Genomic DNA, 27,590 nt, shown 5'->3' with positions numbered 1-27,590 from the left:
AAAGTATGACTTCTATCTCAAAGACATGAAAAATGTATGTGTATATATACATATATATGTAACTTCTGCATACTCTGTGAACCAGAAAAACCACATTTCTAGGTGAGTGCATCAAATTGTCCACACACACAGCTTCAGTGGACATCCAGAAATGTATACTACAACTAAGAGTGCTTAAGTTTTCAGAGCTGTTTCTCCACCTTCAGGATTGATATTTTTCAATCTTCCCAGAAAACATTATGGGAGATCTGAAGAGAGGACTGCTTCTGGCTAGCACTCGAATGCTTCTACCACAGCTTGCTAGCAGAAACATCAATACTCTTTTTAAGAGTAGAAAACATGCACTAAATAAGGCTGGCCTCTTCTTCCAAACTTGTTTTGAAGTGACTACATACTCCACTGAAATAGGGCTGTTTGAGTAACTGAATAATGGAAAGAGTCTTTTGCTCTTTCTCTTTGTTCCAGAATGCATGCTGAAGAGGAACCAAGAGAAATTTGTAAATGTTATGTAAAAATTATGTGCCAGGAGTAATAATACCAAGAAAATATTCAAAGATATTAGAGATATCACACCAGTGTAAAATAATCTGCTTTCATAGAAATTACTACAGTTGATATTGTACCAAAGCAGATTCCTACCAGTTTGATTGACATGGACCAACTGATGATAGAAATGCATCTCACAGGCACATTAAATGCTGCATTAAAAAGCCACTTGAGGTCTATGGCCAAAATGGCAGAAGTCCACTAAAGTCTTTATCTCTGGCTGATTTCAAATAAAAATTCAGAACAAAATACTAAAATCAAATAAAAAAGAAATCTGTTTTTCTGACAAATGAAACTGGGAAAGGGCTCCCTAAATTTCACAGGGTATTTTCCCCCTTCTCTTTCTCCTTCCCCTCCCCCCCATTTTGCCTAGAAGATGAGCCCACTTGTGGGACCATATGGCAGTGCAGAAAGCTAAAACTCTGAAAGAAACACCACATTTTTGGCTAGAAGGGCAGGAAAATGAGCCTCTGCGGTCTGAAGCATGTGGGAGGAATCTAAGAGAGGACAGAGGTAGAGAAAGAGATTCTTAATTCTGTGTTAATCAACATGAGCTCAAATGATTTTTGTATGAGTGGGATAGACTAAAGGGAGTATAATAAAGGTTTTGAGGACTGAACCGCAATTTAAACCACTGCTTGAGTCTCAAATTAGCTCCAGAGTGGTGCATGCACAAGACACAACAGTGAAGGTTTTGAAAACAAGACTGACACGAGAATATTCTCCTGAAGGAGAGCTTGAGTTTGCACTCTGAACTGAAGTGTGTTGGTTATCTGCTAAAAAACCCAAAATTTTCCAGAAGACTGCCACAGGACCAAGAGTCTAAGCAACATAATACTAAAAAATGTCTAATAGGATCTAAAATCACCAAACATACAAAGAACCAAGAAAACATCACTAATTCTCAAAGGTAAAGACAATCAATAGATGTGACATAACATAGAGGTTTACATCCTAGATCTTAAAGAAGCCAGTACAGTTTGAGCATCCCTAATCCAAAAATATGAAATCCAAAATTCTCTAACATTTGAAAATCTTTGGACAACAGTGGAGTATTTTTTATTTTGGGTTAGGAATGTTCAACCAGTAAAGCCTATGCAAATATTCCAAAACCAACAACAAAAACACCCTCTGAAGTGTGAAATATTTCTGGTTCCCATCATTCAGATAAGGGACACTCAACTGGAATAACTATGTTCCTTGAGGTAAAGTCAAACACTCTTGAAAGGAACAGAAAGATAAGATGTTCTCAGCAGAAAGTGTAAACAAGAACCAAATGACAATTATAAAACTGAAAATTATAGTATTTGAAATAAATCATTACTGGACGGGAGGAATGGGGTAGACAGAAAGAGCTGGTGAACTTAAAAATAGAGAATAAAAATTATCTGATTGAAAAATAGAGACAAAAGATTGAAAAATAGACAAAATGGGCAGAACATCAGGAATCTGTGGGAAAATATAAAACATTTAATACGCATGCCATTGAAGACGATAGAAAGAAATAGACTGGTTCAGGAAAAAGAAAAAAAACAATGAAAAGAAATAATGGCTGGAAACTTTTCAAACTTAGTGAAAAGGATAATTTTACAAATTATTGAAGATCAGTGAGTCCCAAACAAGATTAATTAAAAGAAAACCACTGTGAGGCACAGCATAATCAAACTACTAAAACCAAAGATAAGATAAAATCTTGAAAGCAGCCAAAGAAAAGAAATGTATTGCTTATGGAAGAACAAACAAAATAATCAAAGAGTTCTTATCAGAAACCACAGATGCCAGAAGACAGTGGAACAATACCTTTAAAATACCAAAAGAATAAACAAAAACCTTATCAACAGAATATTGTATCAGTAAAAATATTCTTCAAAACTCAAGGGAAAATAAGAACATTCTCAGATAAAGGAAAAATAAGAGAATTTATCACTAGCAAATCTGTTCTAAAATAAATGCTAAAGAAAGCTATTCAGGCTAAAAAAAAAAGTGATATCAAAGGAAAAATGAAATTTCTGAAAAAAATTAACATCATTCAGGAATGGTAAATATCTGGGTAAGTATAACATTTTTCTCCTCTTAAGTTTCTTTAAAATATGCATAAATGCTTAAAGCAAAAATGATAACATAGTCTTTTGGTGGGGGTTGATGTAGGCAGATATAAATGAAAACTACCATTCAGGGCTTTGGTCAAATTTTGTCTTTAAAATCATCCCTTATTCTCCATACTTGGTTCATTTGTCTGAGCTTAGATATATATGAGATAATTCACACATATATATTCATATACACACACATGCACACACACACACACACACACATATATACACACACACATATACACCTATCTTTTGTGGGGGCGGTGTACTGGGCACTGAACCCAAGGGCACTTTACCACTGAGCTATATCCCTAGCCATTTTTTTTTTTGATACTCCCCAGTACCAATATTGAACCCAGGGGTGCTTTATCACTGAGCCACATCCTCAGCCTTTTTTTAAAATATGTATTTCTATTTGTTGATGGGCTTTATTTTATCTGTTTATTTATATGCAGTGCTGAGACTTGAACCTGGTGCCTCACATATGCTGGGCAAACGCTTTACTACTGAGCCACAACTCTAGTCCAGAAATTATTATTTTTTTTGGTACTGTGGATTGAACTCAGGGGTACTTCATCACTGAGCCACATCCCCAGCCCTATTTTGTATTTTATTTAGAGACAGAGTCTCACTCAGTTGCTTAGCACCTCGTCATTGCTGAGTCTGGATTTGAACTCGCAATTCTTCTGTCTCAGCCTCCTGAGCCACTGGGATTACAGTGTGCGCATGCGCACAGTGCCCAGCCCAGTCCTTTTTAATTTTTTATTTTGAATAGAATCTTGCTAAGTTGCTTAGGGCCTCACTAAGTTGCTGAGGCTGGCTTTGAGCTTGCTATCCTCCTGCCTTAGTCTTCTAAGCTGCTTGGATCACAGGCATGCACTTCCATGCCCAGCTTATTCATATTTTATGTTACAAATTTGGTGTTCACGGGTTTTCATGAATTAATTTCCTAGTTCTCCATTAATCTACCAGGCAAATAATATAACTAAAGATATGGTAGTCCTTACCAAGAAAATAATGATTAATATATAGTAACATGGATAGGCCAATATTTCATGAAGTGAGCAAAAAATGATTTTTAAAGGAAGTAAATTCTAAGCAGAAACTTGAAGGTTGAGAGTTGAGTTAGCCATAGGAAAAAACTAGGGATGGACTATTTTAGACAAAAGGAAAAGCAAATGTAAAAGGAAAGGAAAGTGCTAGGTTTATTCAATAAGAAAAAGGAGAACAGCTGGGAGACAGCATGAAGAGCAAGAGAAACAGAAAGGATAATGGAAGAAAGAATGTGTAGTCTCACTGACTAAAGTAAGGCACAGATTCTGAGAACAGGAGAAAGCTACTGCAGGTCTTTAAGCACGGAAGATACATGGCATGTGTGACAAGAGGTCACTGCGGTTAATGAGAAAAAATGGATTTTAGATGCACAAGAGTAGAAGCAGTAGGACAGGCGATGATGCAGTGTTCTAGGTAAGAGATGATGGGGACTGGAATTGGCATGATGACCAATGACTGTGGAAAGAAGTACAATAGAGTCACATGTCTCTCAGTGATGGGGACTTGTTCAGAGAAATGAGTTGCTGGGTGATTTCATCACCGAATGCACCTAGATGGTACAGCTAACTACTCACTTGCGCTTTATGGTATACTCCATCCTCTATGTGGTTTATCACTGACCAAAACGTTGTTATGGGATGTGTGACCACAGATTTTGGAGGCAGCACAAAGATATGATAATGGACTGGTTAAGGGATACAGAGTAGGGAGTGGTTTAGACCACACACACACACACACACACACACACACAGAATAAAAAATGATTCATAGGTAATTATCAATTTTACAAGTATAGCTTTATCTCAGGACTAAAAATGTTAGACTACCAAGGGGAAATACTACATGCCTCTTATTACCTGCTGTTTCAAATGCACTGTGATCGTATTTGAAAACTGTATTTGTTATACAAATCACAACTTACAAAGAAATAGTGTATCATGGAGTTCTTAATAAGTACGCTAAAAATAACCTGTACTAGCTTAAACTTCACAAAATAATTACTTTCTTATAGAAGTGGCTATTTCCTTTCTTGGGTGAATAATCTATAAAAGTTTAATTTTTCACTTGTGCTAATAAATTGGTCAACTTACTTCATATAGACCTTAAGACTATTTCTGGATTTCTCCAGCTGTCTGTACTGATTATCTGGGAGTCTTTTTAAAGATGTCTGCTGTTTTAAGATAGAAACTTTTTATTGTGTAAGATAAAAATCATTTGCCGGTACAGTGGCTCACACATGTAGCTCGGCAGGTTGAGGCAGGAGGATTCCAGTAGAAGCAGTAAGACAGGCTTTTTTTTTGAAAAAAAGTCAAAGTCAGCCTCAGCAACTTAGTGAGACATCACATGAGCAGTCCCCAAAGGAGATCCTTGGGCTATAGTTTCCCATCAGGGACTGGCAAGCGCTATACCCCACTTCCAGGAGCTCGGCCCCTAAGACCAATCCTCCCACCCGATAACCTTCACCACCCTGAGGGTGGAGATATCAACAAACATCAGACAACCCACCTATTAGATAATAAAAGTAAATAATACAATAAAAAGTAAAAACGGTTTGGGATATGGCTTAGTAGTTAAGCGCTCTGGGTTCAATCCCTGATACCAAAAAAAAAAAAAAAAAAAAAAAAAAAATCATTTACTTCTCAAATTTTGTCTTGTTGAAAGCTTTTTTTTTTCCCCCACAAATTTCTACTAATAGAAAGAGAACAGGATTTTAACCTTCAACTTTTACCAAACATTTGGGCATTTCTTTCATTTCTAAAAGTTAGTTTAAAAAAATAATTAATTAATTAATAGTAAAATTAATAATAAAAAATAAATTATCTTTTTAATGTTATTTCAGAATTATTATTTTGATTAAGTCTTCAGAAATCTTGGGAAAATATTATATTGATCAACAAAGAGCCTCAAATCTTTTTTAATAGAAGGGATAATATAAGAAAATAAAAACTTCAACACTTTCTTTTTAGGCCCTCTTAAGAAAGAAAAAGTAATTATTGTGGTATATTTCACTATGGGCCCTTTCAAAATTATGTTCTCCTCAGGCCAAGCATTCAAATTTAAAAAGGAGAGTTTAGAAAATTTGGGTGTTTGAGAAGCAGGGTTCGGAAGAGGAGAGGGCAGTAAATTGGTAAGTGCAATATCATCATCCTGGTGTGAGCTAGAGAACAGGTGTTCAGTACCCTACCTGACCAAGTAGGGTTTATTTTAGGGATGCAAATCTGGTTTAAAAGAAACAAAATCAAAGAATCTACCAGATGAACAGGCTAAAGAAGAAAACTCACGATTGTATTGATTGACACTGAAAAACATGATAAAACACCATACCTGTTCACAAAGCTCTTCGAGAAATAGAATAGCAGGGAACTTCCCCAGTTTGATAAGAACATCTACTATCATTCTTAGTGGTGAAAGACCATTTTCCCCTTAAGACCAGGGACAGGGCAAGGACATGCACTAGCATCACTCTTACTCTCCACAGCATGGGGAGCCCTAGCCAATTCCACAAGCAGAAACTCAAGGAAAGAAAATAAAGACATATGAGCCAGATAAAAAAAAGTGAAACTGTATTTCCAGATGACATTGACTATCTATTTGGAAAACCCCAAGGAATCTACCACAAAACAAAAATAAAACCTCTCCTAGAACTAACATGTGAGTTCAGATTGAAATGAACACACAAAAATCAAAAATATTCTTGCAGAGTAGCAATATAAACATGTACAATGAAATTAAAAATGATACCACTGACAACAACTCCAAAATCATACAGGCATAACTCTAAACACCATGTGCTGATCTTGTATGCCAAAACTATACAATTCCTGAGAAAAGAAATTAAAGACCTAAATAAATGGAAAGACATATTATGCTCACGGACTGGAAGATCTGACATAGGAAATAAGTCAATTCTCCCACAAACTGATATATAAGCTTAACACAATTCCAACAAGGTTTTAATTTTTTTTAGATAAAAGCAAGAATTTTCTTAAATTTACATGAAAGGCAATTTTGAAAAGGAAGAATAAAATGGGTAAAATCACTACACCACTTTCAACACATTTTATATACTGCTCAGTAATCAAGACTGTGAGGTATTGGCTGAAGGACAGACATTGATCTATGAAACAGAAAAGAACCCAGAAATAAACCTATGCAAATATGAAAATTAACATTCAATAAAATTGCAAAAATAATTAAATGAAGGAAGAATAGCCTTTTCAACAAATGCATGGAACAATTAGTCAAGTTAAACTAACTATACAAATGTCAACTCAAAATGGATCATGACTTAAACATAAAATGTAAGATGATGATACTTTTGGAGAAAAACAAGAGAAAATTTTCTTGAGCTAAGGCTAGACAAAGAATTCTTACACTTGAGATTAAAAACAATCTATAAAATGAAAATCTGATAAATTTGATTTGATCAAAATCAAAACTGCTCTGAAAGAACAAGATGCAGACTGGGACAAACTATTTCAAGCTACACATCTGACAAAGGACTAATATCTAGAATACATAAAGAACTCTTAAAACTCAACAGTGAAAGCAAACAATCCAATTAGAAAATGGGAAAAAGGAATGAATAGACATTTCACTAAAGAGCAATTAAATGGAAAATAAGCTCCTAAAATATGTTAAAATATGTTAGGGAATTAGGGGAAATGTAAATTAAAAGCACAATGAGATATTTTGACCCATTGAATATGTAAAATAAAAAACAGAGACAACACCAAAATGACAGCAAGGCTGGAAAGAATGTAGACCACTCCTACATCACTGGTGGAGTGTAACAGAGAAGAGCCACTTTAGAAAACAGTCTGGCAGGTTTAAAATTAAACCTGTAATTATCATATGAATGAGAAATTATACCCCTGAGCATTTATTTCAGAAGACTTCTGTTCACATAAAATCTTTATTCATGACAGCCCCAAATCAGAAATAACCAAGGTATCCTTCAACAAGTGCAAAACTGGCAAATCCATCTGAGGAACGCTACTTGGCAATAAAAAGGGATGAACTATTAGCACATGTAACAGTTGGACAAATCTCCATGGATTTAGCTGATAGAAAAAAGCCAGTCCCTGAATGTTACATTTCTATATGATTCCAATTATAAAACTTTCTGAAATGGCAAAATTACAGAAAAGAAAAACAAATGGTTGGCAGAAGTTAAGGATGGGGAGAGGAGACAGAGCTGGGCTTGGGATGGGGTTAGAATGGCTGCAAGAGGGAAACCTGAGTGACCCTGTGGAGAAGCAAATGTCCTAGATCAATGTCAGTATTCCATGATGTTGTACTACTGTTTTGCAAAATGTTACCACTGGAGAAAATTGGGCAAATGGTACATGGAATACATTATTTCTTACAGTTGCATGTGAATCTACAATTATACAAGCTTAATTTTAAAAAGGTATGATAATCATGTAAATTATGCTTTATAATAATAAAGACTTAAGTATAAAAGGAGGAAATTTTACAATTAAGTTTCCAGTTAGTGCAAAAAGGTAAAAACAAAACAACGTGGCTATAAATTTTCTTTCTTTTAATGTGTGTGTGTGTGTGTGTGTGTGTTGCTGGACTTCGTTAAAATTAAGAATTTACTCACTAAAAGAAACCACTAAGCTGGGGCTGGGTTGTGGCTCAGTGGCAGAGCACTTGCCTCGCACATGTGAGGCACTGGGTTCGATCCTTAGCACCATATAAATAAACAACAACAACAACAACAACAACAACAAAAAATATATATATATAAAGAAACCACTAAGCAAGTGAAAAGGTAAGGTAAGCCAATGAGTGGGGAAAGGTGATTGCAATATATATACATATGCAAATACACACACACACACACACACACACACATGATAAAGGATGTATCTAGAAATATAAGGAATGTCTACAAATCATAAAAAAACACAATCCAATTTTTCAGATGGGCAAAAGATGACACCCAAATAACCATTAGCATATGAAAAGGTGCTCAACATTTTTACACCCAGGGGCAACAACATCTAAAATCACAATGAAATATCTAGAATCCCACCAGATTAGCCAAAGCTAAAAGACTGACAATATCCATGTTGGTCAGGATGTGGAGCAACTTTAACTTTTACTAGTGGGAAAGCAAACTGGTTACAACTACTTTGGAAAACCATTTAGTAGTATTTACTAATACTGGACATATGTATTTATGAACTAATAATCCTATTCCTATATATATGGCCAGAGTGTACATGCATTCACCAAAAGACATGTACTAAGATGTTCACAGCAGGTTTACTTATAGTAACCCCCATCTAGAAACTACCCAAATGCCCATCAAAGGAACAATCATAGTGCGTTCACATGAGGGGCATACCGCCCCTCAATTAAAGAAAATTAATTACCACTACTCACAACAACATGGGTAAATCTCAAAAGGAGGACTTGAAAGATAGGAGTTCAATAATAGGTAAAACTAATCTATGATGGTCTCTGCATATGAAAGTAACTGGAAGGGAACATGAGGGAGCCTGCTGTGTTGCTTGAAATGTCCTACGTCTTCATCTAGGATTTGGTTACACAGCTAGATGCACACTGTGTAACTAAATCTCAAGATTTGTGCTCCAGAGGATAAAAGTTATACCTCAATTAAAAAATTGAAAAAAAAATCAGAAAGATAAGTAAATAAAAAATTTCCTCATTTAAGCAGAATAAACTTCAAGACAAACTGGGGGCATTTACATGAGAGTAATGGTGGTTAAGCTGTGTAAGCTGCATGATCAGGCTGATCAGTTTATTACTCTCCAACAATGCCAATCAATTTTAAATTCTGACCAAGTCTTGCACTACTTAATTTATATCAAACAGTGGCTAAAGATTAAAAGCATAAAGAATACTAACATTAAAGGACAGCATGTTACTGGAAATAAAAATGATAATAATTTGAAACATTTTCACCACTTTCAGATCTATAAACTGCGTTCACAATTCCTTTCATGAGTATCAAAATACCACAGCACTCCAAAAGTCTGTTAAAAAGAGAAAATATAATGATGATTACATTTAATTTGGTCTTTTATTATTAGAAGCAAACACAACCCATGCAGAAATGTGTTATTTGTAAAGAAGTGTTTGCAACTAGAAGCCTAAAACCTTGTCATTTAGAAACCAAATGCACGAACTGTCTAAATAAACTAGCTGATAGTCTCTCTCTCTCTCTCTCTCAAAATACATAATATTTAAGATATCCAAAGTACGATGGCAGAAAGCAGTTGTTGATCTATATTTGGTACCTACATGTGTAGCTAAAATCGACATTTTAATGACTTTCAGTCACCAAATCAAAAACACATCATTTAAAAATCTGCCAACAAAGCATGCTGCTTCTTATCTAAACAGCAGGGGAAACCCAAGCTTGGGCACATACACAAGGAAGAGCAAATAGCTTTCATCTATCCAAAGGAAGAAGGTGTTCAGAAGGTGTTCAGAGTAAGACATGCATTAATCTTCAGTGAGAGCTGAAATCTGAAACCTGTGCATTCAAAAACAGGCTTGACTACTATTGAGTTATGGGTTTAGGAACATGCAAGCCATTTGAACTGTTAACCTAAATTTATATCTGGATTAGACTATAGTACATATCTTCTCAGAACCCTTCATTTCAGAATCCTTGACAAAAATGTTTATGAAAAAATTCACATGTTGGCCTGTCATGGTGGTGCATGCCTATAATCCCAATGGCTCAGAGGGCTGTGAAAGAAGGATTGCAAGTTCAAAGTCAGCCTCAGCAATTTAGCAAGACACTGTCTCAAAATTTAAAAAATAAAAAAATGGACTGGGGATGTAGTATCCCTGGGTTTAATCCTTGGTACAAAAAAGAAAAAAAGAAAATCACATGCATAGGGTACACATTTAAGATTCAATTACATTTACTTTTTTTTTTTTTTAAGCTATCCCTAAATGAAGAAGACTTAAAGATGTTTCAAAATTGGAAGAGCTAAGACTTTCAGTAACTTTTAAATTACAAACAGAAAAATATTTATCTGGGAGACTTATTGTACTGTTACAACAGAATCTCAAAATATGCATTTCCAAATCATTAAGAACAAATAGCACCAAATGAAACTCCTTAAAAAGCCTCAACATTGAATTTCTATAATACAGCTTTCTGGAAAACTAAAGTTATGACACCAATGCAGTTAACATTCTTCTTTACAGTGATAAACTCAGAAGAGGAAGAAGAGCACATCAATTTATACATGACATGTTGTACTTGGCTGGGTCACTGGCATGAGATTCACTGGTGGTGTCTATTAAAAAGGTCTTTAGACTTAAACCAGAACTATCAGGCTACAGATGGCAAAAGCAAGCAAATGCACAGGGGAGAAAGGAGAGAGTATGGCCCTTGAGGGCAGTCAAAAGAGAGTGGCAGGTTACCAATATTCTGGCACAGTTCAAGCCAACACTATAGTCAAAGAAGTTAGAAACAGTGTGGGACAAGGGAGAGTGGGTGGGAAGCCAAGGCTCCAACAGCCTCTAATCGCCATCAGGTATGTGATGGGAGAAGCTGTAAGGACAGGTCTAACTGGGCAGTGATTACAGGGGAGGGCAGAGCAGGAATTACTGGATGTGAGAAACTCTCGCTTCATTTTCAAACTCATTACAAAAAGCTTTTCATTTCCAAAATAACTCAAACCCAACGTACTGCAAGTTTTCTAACTGGTCTCATCTCCATTTCTCAACCCTCTTTCCTTATATGCCACTTTCACAATAATTATCTCAAAATACTGCTTATATGCCCCCCACCCCCACACCTACCCTGTGAAACTATGTGGTGGGTCTCCAATGCCGAGGTAAGGGCCCACCCCTAGGTCATGGCCAAAATCAAGATACAGTGCACTACAAGCCAGTGAGAACAGGATTTGGATTTGGAGAACCTAGAAGTCCCAGCTCTGCTTCCATGAGTCTGTGATCTGACCTTTGTGAGTTTCAGTCTTCTTATATTTGAAAAAAAAATATTAATATATTAAGAAAGAGGATGATAATAACATTACTAATAACAGCTAGGATATATAGAGGGCCTGGTATGTGCCAGACTCCGAGCCAACCAGTTTATATGAATTATCCATTAAAGTATTATGGATACTGTAAAATACTACAGAAATGCTAATTATTCTTTTCTAAATTTTCTCAAACCATCTGTTAGCAAGTCAGTTCTAGAATCTTAATTGTAGTGATACAAGCTATAAAAATGTACCAAAACTGTTACTTAGTATTTTATCTCCTGTATCTGGCTTCCATTCCCCAGCCAAGTATGGAAACCAAATATGAAAGCCATTAATCCCTGTGGAAGACTTGAGAAAAGAAAATAGGTAGCATTCCCCTCTAATATTATAAGTTGACAATTTATATATTCTCCAAATACAAGTCTCTCTCCTTATTCCATTGATCTTTCTGCTCCAAAAGTTGCTCAGTCACTAGATAGGAACTATAGCTGTTAAATTACTAGACAGAACCATAGCTGTAAAGTGCTAGTAAGACCATGTGGGGTAAAAAAGAGGGAAAAAATGAAAAAAAAAAAAAAAAACAAAGAAAGAAAGACAGACCGACCACCACAACTCTATACAGTATTAGGAGTTCTGAGTTTAAGTCTTATTTCTGCCATAAACAAGCTGTGCTGCCTTTTGAGTTACATCTGAGACTAAGGATGGTGAGACACATGAATGTTTCATATGTTGCTATGTCCCCATGCTGGAACTGCTTCTTGATGCTTATAGACACACAAAATAGACAGAGATAACGAGTCTTCTAGTGTGACAAGTTTTTTCATGTAGTCCACAGTGTTTCAAGTAACATGCAAAACTTATCCAAAGGTCACCAGGCCAGTGCTATCCAGAATGCTTTATTCATTTTCATTATTCCTTGCATTAGATGCTGGAATGCTCAAATTGATTTGAGGTGTAAAGAATCTCCCGAGATTTAGAGGTGGGGGGATGGTCAAAAGACAGAACCCAGTGACCTGAAGGGAACTTTGTTCATAAATTCAACAAATATTAACTGGTGTTTTCTATGTTTCAGGTGCTGAATGCCAAAATTAGAGCAGAGTATCACCAAATACATAGGTTTTTGTTGTGGTTGTTGACATAAATGGAATATGTCAACTACTTTTTTAAAAAAATTTTTTTGTAGTTGTAGATGGACAGAATGCTTTGTTTATTTTTATGTGGTGCTAAGTATCAAACCCAGTGCCTCGTACATGCTAGGTAAGTACTCTGCCACCTAGCTACAGCCCCAGCCCTGTCAACTATTGTCATAAACAATATACATAATGGGTGAAGAGGGAGAAGGCAATACAAACTATTATAAGCAGTTGCAAAGGGCATACATAACCTTAATATGTTATCTTCTTCATAAAATTAAATGTGACCTTCAAATCATAGTCGTGTGGGCAAGAGCAGAACAACATTAGATATATAAATTGCAGGGGCAGAACACAGGTGACACCTTTTAAGAGTTAAGATACATTCATTCAAGTATCACTTATTCATCTTCAACAAATATTTTTGTAAAGATCTTTAAGAGGAAATTCAGAGAGTCAATAGTACTCTTTCACCAAAACAATTTCTAAAATATCAACATGTTTACTGAAAAAATAACCCAAACTAATAAATGCTGCATTAAAAACTACCCCAAAAGCTAATGGCTTCAAATAATAATTTTTCTGTTTCATAATGTTGTGGGTCATGAATTTGGGCAGAATTTAGTTGGTCGAGTTTCTGTTCCACATCATACTAACTGGGGTCACCCAGAGGTTCAGTTAGGGGGAGTGGGGCTCCGCTGAAGGCTCAAAGTTGGCTCTACCTCAGGCTTAGCACAATGGCAGAAACATCCAGAAGGCGTCTCCCTCCCCCTAGCACGTATTCCCAGGGGAGCTGGCCTTCTTACAAGTCATCTCAGGCTTACACATAGGTGGACACTGCTAGTTCTTTTAGAGGGCAGGTCCCAAACTGGCTTCGCATCACTTCTGCCAGACTCTTTTGTTCGAAGTAGACACAAAAGAGGGAGAAAATACTTTCTGCTTCTCAATGGAAGTTGTATCACAGAACCTGTGGCCACTTTTAATCCAGCACACTTAGTGAAAGATGTTCCCTTTCAAAACTGAGCAGAATTTCCAGTTCATGAGGACTAACAAATTAACAAAAGCAGTAGAGGTTCTGACAAGGTCAAAGAAATTGTTTATTTAGACTAGTTAACACAAAATCATATGGGAAAATGAAATTTTCTGTCAAGATTCTAAAAACAGAATTTAAGGTAAGAGTAAAGAGTGAACATATAATTTTTCATCCAAAAAAAAATTATCATCCAAACTGAGATATTTTTGAGATGGAAAGGGGTACTGTAGATGCATGTGGAGGACAACAGGCATAACTCTGAACAGTCCCAAGTAAAAGAGACATACGGTTACTTTAAAGAAAAATAAACATGACACTTACTCAGGGGCCACTCGTGGGATTGTCAGAAGCCACTGGGCATGGTCTACGAAGAAAAGCTTTAGAACCAGGATATGCTGATGACAGCAACAGAAGAAACCTCCTTCCCCAAGTAAGTAGTCCCTACCTCCAAAAATATACCATATTTCTTTCAATAAAGTCAGATGATGTGCTCTTGGTGGTCTTAGGAATACGCATTTTCTGTCATCAAAAACAGCATTTAAAAATGTCATTGGGAGGCATCTGTCATAATTAAGATACTGGTTTGTTAGGCAGCACTCTGGCTGCCTCTCTTAGGGTAAATACTGTGTGGGTTCCAGAGCTCTCTGTGAGCCCACACACAGCGCCAGAGGATCCTCCAAGCCTAGAGCATCGGTAGATGACACTCCACTTACATCCTTCCTCAAAAAAGGTCACAGCACTCCAAGCCATTGAGAACAAGAGCAGATAGACAATTTACACAAATATTACTGTTCCTTAATGCCAGACTTCTGAAAACAATGGAATTACCCATTGAGAAATTCTTTTCTCATTTCCTCTTAAAAAATAAACTAAAATATTAAATCTTGTTAATTCTCTAGCTTTCATATATGTACATATTAACTTTCTAGTGAGCTTTTCTCATGTATGTATGTATATATGTATTTCTAGCTAGCTTTCAAACGTGTATATATTGAACTACTTAACAAACAGCATCTGGTCCTTCACTTTACCAAACAATATTGCTCATAGCCAAAGTTTGTTTGGATTACTGGTTCCAAAAGCAGAAAAAGAAACAGAATAAATGTTTGTTGGTCATCTGTGGAAGAGGAAAACTATATTTTGGATAGGAAGGAAAATGTACTAAATATACTACTATGTTCTGAATATTTGTCACTCCAAAATTCCTATGTTGAAACTTAATCCCAAGGACACAGAATTAAGAGGTGGGAACTTTAGGATATGATTAGGTCACAACAGTTCTGTTCTTATGAAAGAGATTAATGGTTTTATGAAAGAGGCTTGAGGGAATCATTTTGCCCCTTCCATCATAAGATGATGCAGCAATAGGTCATCTGTGATACTGAATGTGCTAGCACCTTGATTTGGACATTCCAGCATCCAGAACTGTTGGCAAAAGATTTCTATTGTTATAAATTATCCAATCTAAGGTATTTTATTACAACAGCCTGAAGAGACTAATACATATACCAAACTAAAGATCTGATTGTCATTAATCCTTTAGACTAATTTCTGACCTTCCATAATGAGTTAGAATGAATGAAAAATTCCTTAGAAAAGGTGGCCTAGAAAAGGCAGTGTCTTTGGTGGAAAAATATTTTTAATCTTAGAAATCAAATTATTTTAAAAACTGTATTTCTTACAAGTCAACATTGTCAAATATATATTCATCAATAGTACATTTTGGCATATCAAGTGGATAAAGATAGTATCTTGTACTTATTTTGTATAATGCCCAGGGCAATGTTATGCAAATGAGGTGGCTTAAACCATATTTTTTGATGTTGACAATGATGATTTTTATTCAAAAAGATAAAACTTTTTCTGAAACTGATTTATTAAAAAGCTGTCAACACTTAACTATATATAACTAGTCAGAGAGATTACTAAAATTATCTTCATTCCATGCAGTTTTTAGTATTCATAAAAGGATCTACTGCCATTATCAACTTTTTAAAAAAAGAAAAACATTTAATAAATACTAATGTGCTGATTACTTTTCTCATAGTGTTTTATATTTAAAATACATGTACTAAAAATCAGTGCCATCACATTTGATGCTAGCACTTAAAACAGAGAACAACAGAAAAAATGGAAATGTGGTGACAGGTTAGGTATATAATTTGTCTAGATACAATAAAGCTATTAAGTCTTATTCCTAAGAAATTATGTGGCAGCACAATGTTTTATATATAAAGAATCCAGTCACAGAGGTGAACGCCAGTAATCCCAACTACCCAGGAGGCTGTGGAAGGAGGATCACAAGTTTGAGGTCAGTCTGGACAATTTAGCCAGGTCCTAGTCTACAGGACACAGCTCAGTGGTAAGTCGATTTCCTAGTAAGTGCAAGGCCATGGGTTAAAATCCCATTGGGGCGTGGAGAGATAAATGCTTGTTTGTATGTTTTTTTTCTATTTCTGTAATTTTTGTTGAAACCTTATTGTTGATATTTTAGGGTTACTATGTAAAGAAACACTTTATGTTCACTATCTCATTAGTTATTATATCATACCCATATTACAGATTAGGAAATTAAAATGCAGAGAATGTTAACTTGCTTCTAATTACACAATTAATAAGTGTCAGATCTCAGCTTTAACAATATTAACACTGCCTTTAAAGATGAGACCAACATGTACAATAAAATACTGTATTAGAGAATTACATACAATAGTTGTTAAGTTCATTGGAAACCTGAAGATAGACATATTTAGAATTCTCCAATTACAGAGGAAAACACTCTAAGATTTCATTTAGAAATAGCAATAAAGACATCTAGTAAAGAAGAAAACACTAATATGTATTGAATTATTAATATGATGTAGGAATTCCACATTTGAATTATTAATTTTAAGGGGATGGAATGCATGAAAAATAACACTCCTAAATGTTTTAAGTAGAGGTTTATAATGTTTCTCTTGGGCAATTTTATGAAATGACTTTAAGATATCTATAATCATGATCTTCATTTATTTTACAGAATCAATACCATCTTGGACCAATGCACCAGACTTTCCCAATCCTCCTCACAAGTAGTTCTGATAACGGACAATCCTGCAATCACACATTTAAGCCTGGGTACTAATTACAGGTTGCATATTTCTTACCCCAAATGTTTGGGACCTGAAGTGTTTCAGATTTTTGAACTTAGCATATGGTATCCTGGGACAGAACTCAAATCTAAACATGAAATTCACTCATGTTTCATATACACCTTATACATATAGCCTGAAGGTAATTGTATATAATATTTTTAGAGCATCTGCATTTTGACTGTAATTAGTCACATGGAGTTAGGTGTGGAATTTTACACTTGTGGTGTCACATTAGTGCTTAAAAGTTTCAGATTTGGGGGCATTTCAAATTTTGGATTTTGGGGTCAGGAGTGCTCAACCTATAACCACATCCCTTAACGTTTCCACAATGTATGGGCTATTCTGAATGAACAAGATTACATGAGAAATTCATCCTCATATTTCTAATATGCACAACAAAGAACATGCTAAATGCTTCCTCAAAAGACATACTTTGTGTATCTTTAGTGATTAATTCTACCTTTCCTCTGGTACCACCTGCTAACTGATACCAGGAGCAGTTTCATTTTCAAATTCTTACATAGCATAGTAGGATATTGCAAAAGCAGGAGGGAGAAGATAAGAATTGTTCCAAAATATTAAACAACTCTATTTAGTGTTCTCCGAGGAAAAGGATACAGGATAGTAGCTTCCAAATTATGTGTGATGAGATCACTTTGATGGTAACTTAAAAACAGTGAATAAGAGGAAAATGCAATACAAGCAATATAGCAAGTTTAACTACTGTTTCATGAAACAATGGTTTCAGCTATATAGATTTATACTTGCATGAACACTGTATCACCATATCAAAAGTATTTCCCACCAAGGGCCCTGATAAGGAGATGTGAAAGCCATTGCTGAGTGGACAACACAGGTAGGCAGAGTTTTTAAAATATTTTGATTTTGACACATAACATTTAAAACATGAAAATCACCAATTAACCTATTGTCCCTAAAATATCATTTTTGTTTTAAAAATGTAAATATATTAGAGCAATCAACAAGTAAAAACTCCACATATCCAATTCTACCAGTGAATACGTTCCAGCAACATGAATAAGAATGTATAAAATTGTGCTTACTTTACCAGCTGTAATTCATTTTAAACAGCTTATTCAGAGAGTTTTCAACCATGTATGATTAGCAGTAAATTTCCAACATTAAGTAAATGTATCAAACTTCCAAAAACTTCCAATAATGATCTGCTATTAGTCTTCCCAAACCATGACTTCAATATGATAAGCCACTGATAATTCAGATACCCAATAACTTGTTCTGATCACAAGCTTAAAAATCTTATTTCGTATCATTAGCCTTCAATTTAAACTAAAATTTATTAAAAATCTGGCTAATGTGTTTTTCTAAATTTCTTTTCTTATAAGAAAAAAAACAGTGAAGTAGTTAGAATATTAGGCCCAATATTCCCAGAGAGATTTCAATCTTTTAGAAATACAAACCTAACTCTATTTAGTGTTAAGAATATACCATAAGATCTTCGCAACTTGAAACATTCTTTTTCAGATATTTTGATTTCTTTAAACTTTACCAACATACTTACACACTTTAATGAAAGGCAGTTGTCTAAAACCATAATGTTACCATTACTGATATCATTCTACCAAAGGGCTCAGTTTGATTTGGTAAAGCATTAAAAAATGTTAAGAAACTAAATCTCTCTGTGTCACACTGAGAATAATTTTTTAATGAAACAAACCACAACTGTGCCAAGTAAATACAAAGGCAAAAATATATAATAGATGGCATATATTTACACACCATTAAAATCTCATGATAGGGGTTAGGGTTGTAGCTCAGTAGTAGAGTGCTTGCCTTGCATGTGCGAGGCACTGGATTCAATCCTCAGCAACACATATAAATATATAAAGGTACTATGTCCATCTACAACTAAAGAAAATATTTTATGATAGAGATTTCCTACAAAATACTATGTCTATAGATCTATAACTATTCAGTTTCTGTAAGTTTTATCGTGTTTGAAAGTCGACTCATATTCAAACTCTAATAATTTCCCCAAAATGATTTAAAGAGTTTTTAATTTTTCATATGCTATAGGCCTGAAAAATAAATGTAAGAAACAGTAGGTAAGAATAGATAGGAACAGATAACAAGACAAAACAGAAGCAAAGAAAACCCTAGAGTGAAGTCTCACATTCTTCCCTAAGGGAATTCTGAAGATAATAACTAAAAGAAAAACTGTGAAAATAAAAAATATCCTTGAACAAATTCCCTGAAATCAAGTACAATGTAGATGGTTTTAGGTAATGATCCTTGCTTCTTAGAAATACGTGTAAATGTGTGATATATGCACTTTAATGTGTCCTACACACTTTCCTAGAAGTTCCCTACAGCAATGAAGCCACTCAGTTGTTCTGCTCCTGGGAAACAGGCAAATGAAAAGACTCCAACAGTGTGCCCTTTCTGCTGGTTGTCTCTAGGCTCTTTTTCCTTCATCAGTTCCCCTGCCTCCTACTTAATGTTTATTTCTCATCTAACTTTTCCTAAAAGAAAGCCAGAAATTCAACAGCATCCACTTGCTGGTGGCCTGAATATTTCTTTCAGTGGACAGTCAATGTCACCTTTCAAAACATCCATTTGTTCTTCTTACCAGAGGATCTATCAATATGCGGGGAGATTGATATCTTTGGTTCATGTGGGAGAATGGTTGGCTATTTTTGCTTATTTCCACTTAATGATTCCTCTGGTTATAGATTTTGTTGATAGAATTATCATTAAATCTTAACTAGGCAAGACTTGCAGGTCACAAGCTGAAAATGAATGGGGGGTCATTATTTAAGGGTTCATTTATTTAAGATTATAAACTTTACTCCTTCCCTCATAACCTCAACAAGAAGGGCTCTCACAGAATGTTAGAGCTGAAGGGAGATCATTTCCCCAATCTGCAAAGTGAAATTTTCAATATTCCAATCCTGGGATGGCAAATAGAAAACTACTAAATTATATGTGTTAATTTTATAAAGCAGCAAAATAAAAGCTCCATTTCAGAAAAAAAAAACAAACTTTGTGGACCATAAAAAGCAACTCATTGTATGAAATCTTAGTTATGCAATACAAATAAGTCCTAGGGCCCTACTGTACCATGTTAGCATGGCATGTATGGTTAACAATAGGGTACTCTGTACTTAAAAATTGCTAAGAGGATAAACCTTATGTTAAGTGTTCTTACTACAAAACACAAAAAAGAATGAATGAATAAATGATTCTATGACTACAGTGGGAGGAACATTTTGCAGGCAATGGACAGGCTCATGGTATAGATTAGGGTGATAGTTTCATGGGTGTATGCTTATCTCCAAAAAAATCATATTGCATACATTAAGCCCGAACAGTTTTGTGCATGTCAATCATAGTTCAATAAAATGGTTTTAAAGTTTATGAAAAACATCAAGCTCTTGAAATTCTTGAAACAAATTTCATTTTTGACCATGTGAATTCTTCTAGTAAAAGATGAGGAACTGAACATTCATATTCTCTCCTCTTCCTATTATTTTATTTTATATTGTCAATGTTTTAAACACGAATATTCTATTTTGTAATCACAATTGTCTTTAAATCTTAGTTCTGTATTTAGATGGATACAGCTCCTACCATTAGTCCTACCCTCTATACTCAAAATCTTGGTTATATGATTGACTGTCAGGAATTAGTCATCAATTTTTCATGGAATACATTTATTAATGCTAAAAAAGTGACTCACAGCTATTAGGTTCTGTACCTTGGAGGCTCAGCTTTGGATTAAACTTTGGTGCCTGAGGAAGGAGATGTCTATGGAAGAAAAAGGAATGGTAGCAGAGGTCCAGAAATTTCACTTACTTGGGACAAACATCATTTGATATATTCTCTGGTTTTAGCTCTCCACCCAACTGGTCGTGGGCCAACGATCTATGCGTAGCAACTGGCAACATGCTTTTGTTTTAGAGTAAGTTTTTACTATTACTCATTGTAAGAAGAAAAGTAAAATCAGCTAGATCACTTAAAAGATGTGAAAATAACAATTTTTATAAAGTAATAACTTCCTTTGGGGAGTGCGAATCAATCCCTTTCCCCTAATTTTACAACACCTCTCGCCTTCAGCCTGTGCAATATTATCAAGCCTACAGCTCTCAAGTTCTTTCCTTGACTATGCTCATTTCTCGTTTCTATTCCTAGCTATTCACTCATTTCTACTCTCTACTGAGTAGGTTTTATCTACTCTCAACTTGAACTATGTATGTGACACTGGGTCTTTATATTCATATATAATCTGATCATGGGGGCTTTCATTCAAATATTCTAACTACTTATTAGGCACAGCTATCTATATGATTATGATCACCATCTCCCAAACTGAAATAATCTCTCCCAGCTATTCCTCTCTAATCTTATTCATTCATGTTCAAAATGTCAAGGTTACTTTTGACCTTTCTTCCTCTCCCAGTTTGATTAACTCATTCTTTATAATATTACTTACATCTTCCCTTCTGATCCTTCAGACACCATGCTAATTCAGAATCTTTATACTTCAAATAGATAACCACAATATGTACAATGATTCCTCCTGTTATAAAACAGAGCTATTTCCATGAAGCCATCTATTAGATTAACTCCCTACTACTATTTCTCTAATATTTTGAGTATAGTCCTTGACAACAGGATTGAGTCTAAAGTCTTTAACCTTCTATAATTTAACTTTAAAAAATTTCCCCTTACCTCCCCTCACACTTCTATGAAAATTTCTAGTTTAGCCAATCTGGTCTATTTATCATCCAAATAACATAGTCTATGCATTTCCCGTGCCATATCTTCCATCTGGAAGACATCATGCTCCTGATTCTTGGAAGTTCACCTTAAACTTTCCTATTCCCTTGCTGCCCAACTAGAAGTACTCTCCAGGAAAGTTAGCTAAGAAAGATCAACTCCTCCAGCTGCAAAATCAACTTCAAAAAACCATCCCCTCCACCTATACCACTAAAACATTTGGGGGAAACTGAGACCAAAGGACAATACAAACACTCTTCTTTCCAAACATTCTTTTCCAACATATTTATCTTGATCGTTTCCTACATGCTAGAAGCTGTGCTAGCCACATGCACTTAAGTGTTTTGTGAGAAAGACTGACAGTATATAAATCATCACATCAGTACATAAGTAAATGTTGAGGAGTACACAAAAAAAGGTGGGGGGAGGACAGGGTGCACTGATATTTAAAGTCTGTGTGGCTGAGGGAAGGGTGAGGTGTGAAGTTAGTCTAGTGTGGGAAGACAGGAAAGGGATTAATTCAGTTTGGGAAGCAACAGAAGGCTTCTTTAAATGGGGGAACCTGTTAAGCAGGGGTGAAAAAATGATTAGGAATTAACTCTGCAAAGAGGTGGAAGAGTTCTACAGGAAGGAGAGCCAAGAGAAAGACACTTTCAAGGATAAGGTCAAGGTGCTAGAGTACAATGAAAACTGTAAGAGGTGTGGCTGCAAAGGCCAGGAGGGACAGGAGCATGCTGGGCTTTAAAGGTCCTACTGAAGGTTTCTAGGGTTTATCCTAAGAACAGCCCTTGAATAGAATGTCCCAAGATTTTAAATTAGATCCATGGCTGACCCTGGGATGAGTAATGAAGAAGTAATTCTGAACTCAGAAAGAATTCTAATTTTATTACAATTAAAACACTTTTGCACCCCATCACTCTTCTTTGTGTGTGTGATCTCACCTCAAGTCAAGTTTAAAAAGCATATGAATTTATACATATGGCCATTTTCAGCTGGTCAACCTGGCTTTGCCAAGAGATCATGTACACACACACACACACACACACGTATGTGTATGCACCTTTAATACTTAAGGAAGTGTGGGCCAGTTTTATTTTTTTAAAAGCAAAATATTCCAATTAATAACAATCCAATGAAAAGCTCCATTTCACTGTCTGGCTATGTTAAATGTTCATTCTCTTGCCTTTTTTCATAGGATCCCTCATAAGGCAATATAAGTTTTAAAGAGAATACCAACAAAATTCTTGCCAAAGATTGTTTTAATTCTAATTGTTTTTATCCTCACCTGTCTATACTGGTGAGGATTTGGAAAGAAGATTGTTTGTATTGTCCTTTGGTCTCTGTTTCCCCCAAATATTTTAGGGTATAGTAGGTGCCTGCTATTCTACATTTCAAAATGCAATTACAAGTTTAAGTTATTTCTTCTAAAATTACAATTACATCATAGAAAAAAAGTTAAAGAAGTTCGGGTAACAAAGTAAGTAACAAAAAGACAGCTAGCATTTTTTGAGCAATTTCTGTATACCAAGTAGTTTATTAAGCACCTTAGTACACATTATCTCATTTAATTCTGAGAGGTGCCTGCTATTCTACATTTCATAAACACAGAAACTGGGGCTTATAGAAATATGCAAGCATTTCTCCATAATATATATACCTTAGACTTGTGCTATGCAGACTGGCCTGTGGTCACATGAGGCAACTAAACATTTGAAAAGAGGCTAGTTTTATCAAGTTGAGCTATAAGTATCACCATATTTCAAAGACTTAGTATTTAAAGATATCTTTAATAAATTTTTGAATATTAATAATACGTTAATATCACCATATTTTGGATATAGTGTGTTAAATAAAATGATTATTAAGATTAGTTTTACCTAGGTTTTTAATCAACTACTAGAAATTTTTAGATTACCTATGTGGTTCACATTGTGTTTTTATCAAACAGTGCTGACCTAGAGACCAAAGGTTAGGAGCTGATTTGGCCAGCAGACACCAAGTTGAAAGACAAATTAACACAGAAAAGGATACATTGATTCATAAAGATACTGGTTTTAATCTCCTTTCCATCAGTGAGTGGTCTTAGACAAGTTACCAAATCTCTTGGCACTTCAGTTACATCATCTGCATTATGGTGATATTAAATGTCCTCTAACAACTACTTCATATAGTATGTAAAGCAGCTAGCTGGTACACAATGAGCAAAGGAAGCAATTACTGAATACCTACTATAGCAATTGGGAAGTTTAAAAATTGGCTCGCAAAAGAATACAAAATTCACCCATTTGAAAATCATGTTTTATTCTTTTTCAGTGAGAGGAGTTAGAGAACGCTAGCTAGCTTAATATATGCCTTACTTTTAGATTGTATTAGAATATAAATCATTTATAGCCAATCCTCTCTCCCATTAAATTGTTTCTAAGATGGGTACAGCAGCACATGCCCATAATCCCAGGGACTAGGTTGTGGGGACATGGTGCTGAAGCTTTAGGATCACAAGTTCAAAGACAACCTGGATAACTTAGGGAGAACCTGTCTCAAAATAAAAAATAAGGACTGAGGATGTAGCTCAGTGATAGAGTGCCCATGGTTCAATCTCCAGAACCCAAAAAATAAAGCTTCTAAAATGTTAGATTGAGAAGCCACAAGATGAGGTTAGGGAAGGTATAAAAAAGAGGACATAGAAGTAAGGGCCTGAGTGTTCTTGAGTATACAGTAGTTAAATTCCAGTGAAAACAGTTTTGAACTCTAATTCAGCTACTCAATGGCCTTTTAAACATAACGAACTAAGACTAGTGAGTAAAGTGGCATCTGGGAAGTAAATTTTACTCTATTTTCTTTTCCTGGATCACAGTGCAAATTATTCCAGGATACAGACTATTTCATTATTACAACTGAGAAAAGTAATTTGCGCTATATTACAAGAAACCCAAAATACAAGGACCATGCGATCTAACACTTTGCCATATTCTTTGCCCTAGGCTTCTGCCAAGTTAGCCCTGTATCCAGGTTGTACATGCACTTTATAATGTATTATGTATGCACTTAAATGTGAAGGGTGGGATAGCTAGAGCATTCACTGGGATTATTTGATATATGTATCTGGTCTAAATTGACCTGAGACAATGAATGAGACTACCTATTTTTGAGTCTGCTTTCTTTTTAATTGAGTGCTACTGGGGTAAGGGGATAATAATTAAGGATTTGAGTTACTTAAATGTAGCTCCTTTAAATCATATACATAGATACCAAAATTGTTCATCTAACTACAAAACAACTTTAAGATAATAAGACTGGAGAAATAAAAAGCTATTGGATGCACAGATTTGAAAACAAAATAGAGACCGTGAAATAGTCACTGTTTTAATTTGGAATTTAACACAAGAATTTACATACAAAATTTTAGTTTTGCTGTTAAGAGTGTATACTCAATAAGTTGCGGGTGGAGTAATGAGAAAGGACCTTCCCTTTAATCTCATATGTAGCACTATCCATCACTTGCAATGAATTGTAAGCATCCCCTGAATATGAGTGACTTGGCCCTGGCTCTTTCAAATTAATAGATTCACACTGACTTATAATGTGATTGTGTCTATAGCACACCTATCTTTCAGTAAATGTCTTCACATTTAGAACTATGGGTAGAATAAGCCAGGAAAAAAAAAAAAGACGACACTAAAATTGTTGGCAACATTAATAATGACCAGATGAAACAGTAACATGTAATTAAATAATAATTAGAAAAAAATTACCAAAACTCTACAATAATATGTTATTACATTTCTGATGCTTAAATTATAGAGAAAAATATTCAGTAAATTTAAGAGAAAACAAACATTTTAAACCATTTGGTCAACAGTATTTCCAAAACACTTTAGGAATTTAACAGGAAAGAATTTATTTGCATAAACTTTAAATTAGCTAATACTTCAGTCGCACTTTTGAAGACACTTCTATTTTGTTTTGAGAAATGCTTTTATCCCTCCATTCTGACCCTCACCCCATCCCACTGCCTGAGGATAAAAGTGAATAGATTAAATAAGGAAAAAGTTAAGATGCATTATTTTACTGTGAATGGCATATTTGTACTATCATATGCAAATAATCTCGCAACCCCACTGAGCTGTTAGGATGTCTTCAAATAATTTGATAATCTGTCTTTAAAGTTTCGCATTAAATTAGAGTTCATTTTTGCAAAACGCCTGGCAGCATTAAATCTTTTCTGAAAAGATAAAGGTCTCCTTCTTCTCGAACTGACATCATTACAGGATACATTTGTGAAAATTTTGCTGTCAAACATTGCAAAGGTAGGGGTGCGTGTGTGTGTGTGTGTGTGTGTGTGTGTGTTATCTGCAGACGTCTCACCTACACTCGCACAGCTCTCCTCTCCCCGACGCACTTACCCACCCCTCTCCCCCCCCCCCGGCAAGTTTCAAACTTTGTTTCCTTTGGGGTTCTGCACCCGCACTACCAACAACATCCAAAAGACAAAGGGCTCTGCCGTGGGTTAAAGGAATGCCAAATTTTAGTAGTGAGACAAAGCACTCAAATTTGAGCTTCAGGCGGAGCGGAGAATGCTAAAGCCCAAAGCTCGACGCCCTCTCCCTACACAGCTCCCTCCCCGCGGCCCGCGCGGGGAGCTCAGGCCGCCGGACTGCGACTCCGAGCTGCAGCCGCCAAGCCCCCAGCACCCTGTGGGGCCACCCGGCCGGCTCACCGCTTCACTCGGATGATCTGGTCCCGCATGGGCTTGATGTCCTGGAAGCTCTGCTGGTTGACCAGGCTGTACACGAGGATGAAGCCCTGGCCGTTTTTGATGTACAGGTCCCGCATGGACGCGAACTGCTCGGTGCCCGCGGTGTCCAGGATCTCCAGCACCGACGGCGACGAGTCCACCTCGATCTCCTTGCGGTAGAAGTCCTCGATCGTGGGGTCGTATTTCTCGATGAAGGTGCCGGTCACGAACTGCACGGTCAGGGCGGATTTGCCTACCCCGCCCGAGCCCAGCACCACCACTTTGTACTCGCGCATCGTCCCTCCGCGGCTGCCGCCGCCGTCGCCGCCCGCGACATAGACCTCCGCCCGCCGCGCTGCGCCCCGGACCCTGCCCCGCGGCCGGCCCCGCCGCCTTCCGCGGCCGCCCCCACCTCACGGCCGCGGCGGACCCCCGGGCCCCGGCGGCGGGCCCGCAGCTGAGAGAGCAGCGGCCCTGGGCATGGGCCGAGCCGGGCAGCGAAGCGACCCCGCGGGCGCCGGCAGAGACTGAGGGCGAGCTGGAGCGAGAGCCGCCGGAGCCGCCCGAGCCGCGGGCCCGCAGTGCCGCCCGCCCAGCCCCGCCCCTCGCGCCTCCACGCCCAGCTCCCCGCCCGCTGCCGCTTCCCCCGGCGCGCGCGCCCGAGCACAGCCGCAGCGCTGCCGGAGGCGGGGTCGGCGGCCGGGGCGGAGCCACGACACAGCCCCGCCCCCAATCCCTGTCGCCTAGGCAACCGGCCGCGCGCGCTCCCGGGAGGCCCTGCACCGCGCAGAAGCGTAGTCCCGCCCTGGAATAAACAAGCTTCACGTCCGCTCGGCAACACCCAACCCCGCACACCCGCGGCAAACCCTAGCGCCTGCGAAATGCGCGTGCGCGCTTCCCGCTTGCGGCAGGGGTAAAGTCCATTTGAGACTCCCACGCTCAGAATTTGGCAGAGAAGATGAGGTAGAGGGGCCATGGGAACTTCCAGGGTGGAAGGTGAGAAGACTAGATGCGCGATGTCCAAAGGGAGTCACTGAGTGCCCCTGCCCTATACCACCCAGAGTATTCCGGGGGTCTTCGTTCTTGTATAAACAGAACGATGTGAACCTTTGTTTAA

At 36.8% G+C, this 27,590-nt stretch overlaps 1 protein-coding gene across 1 annotated transcript in view; it reads right to left on the bottom strand.

Moving 5' to 3' along the window:
• The window catches only part of Rap2a (RAP2A, member of RAS oncogene family), a 37,013-nt gene extending 9,974 nt beyond the window's left edge, over nucleotides 1–27,039 (bottom strand). Inside the window, exon 1 of the mRNA XM_027938948.2 lies at nucleotides 26,456–27,039. Coding sequence (XP_027794749.1) covers nucleotides 26,456–26,769 — 314 coding nt within the window. The 5' untranslated portion in view covers nucleotides 26,770–27,039. The remainder of the gene's footprint in view (nucleotides 1–26,455) is intronic.
• Nucleotides 27,040–27,590: the final 551 nt, after the last annotated feature.

The sequence above is a fragment of the Marmota flaviventris genome, chromosome 4 (genome assembly GCF_047511675.1).
Source record: "Marmota flaviventris isolate mMarFla1 chromosome 4, mMarFla1.hap1, whole genome shotgun sequence".
In the NCBI taxonomy this organism is placed as follows: domain Eukaryota; kingdom Metazoa; phylum Chordata; class Mammalia; order Rodentia; family Sciuridae; genus Marmota; species Marmota flaviventris.
This window is presented reverse-complemented; position numbering and strand designations above follow the sequence as displayed.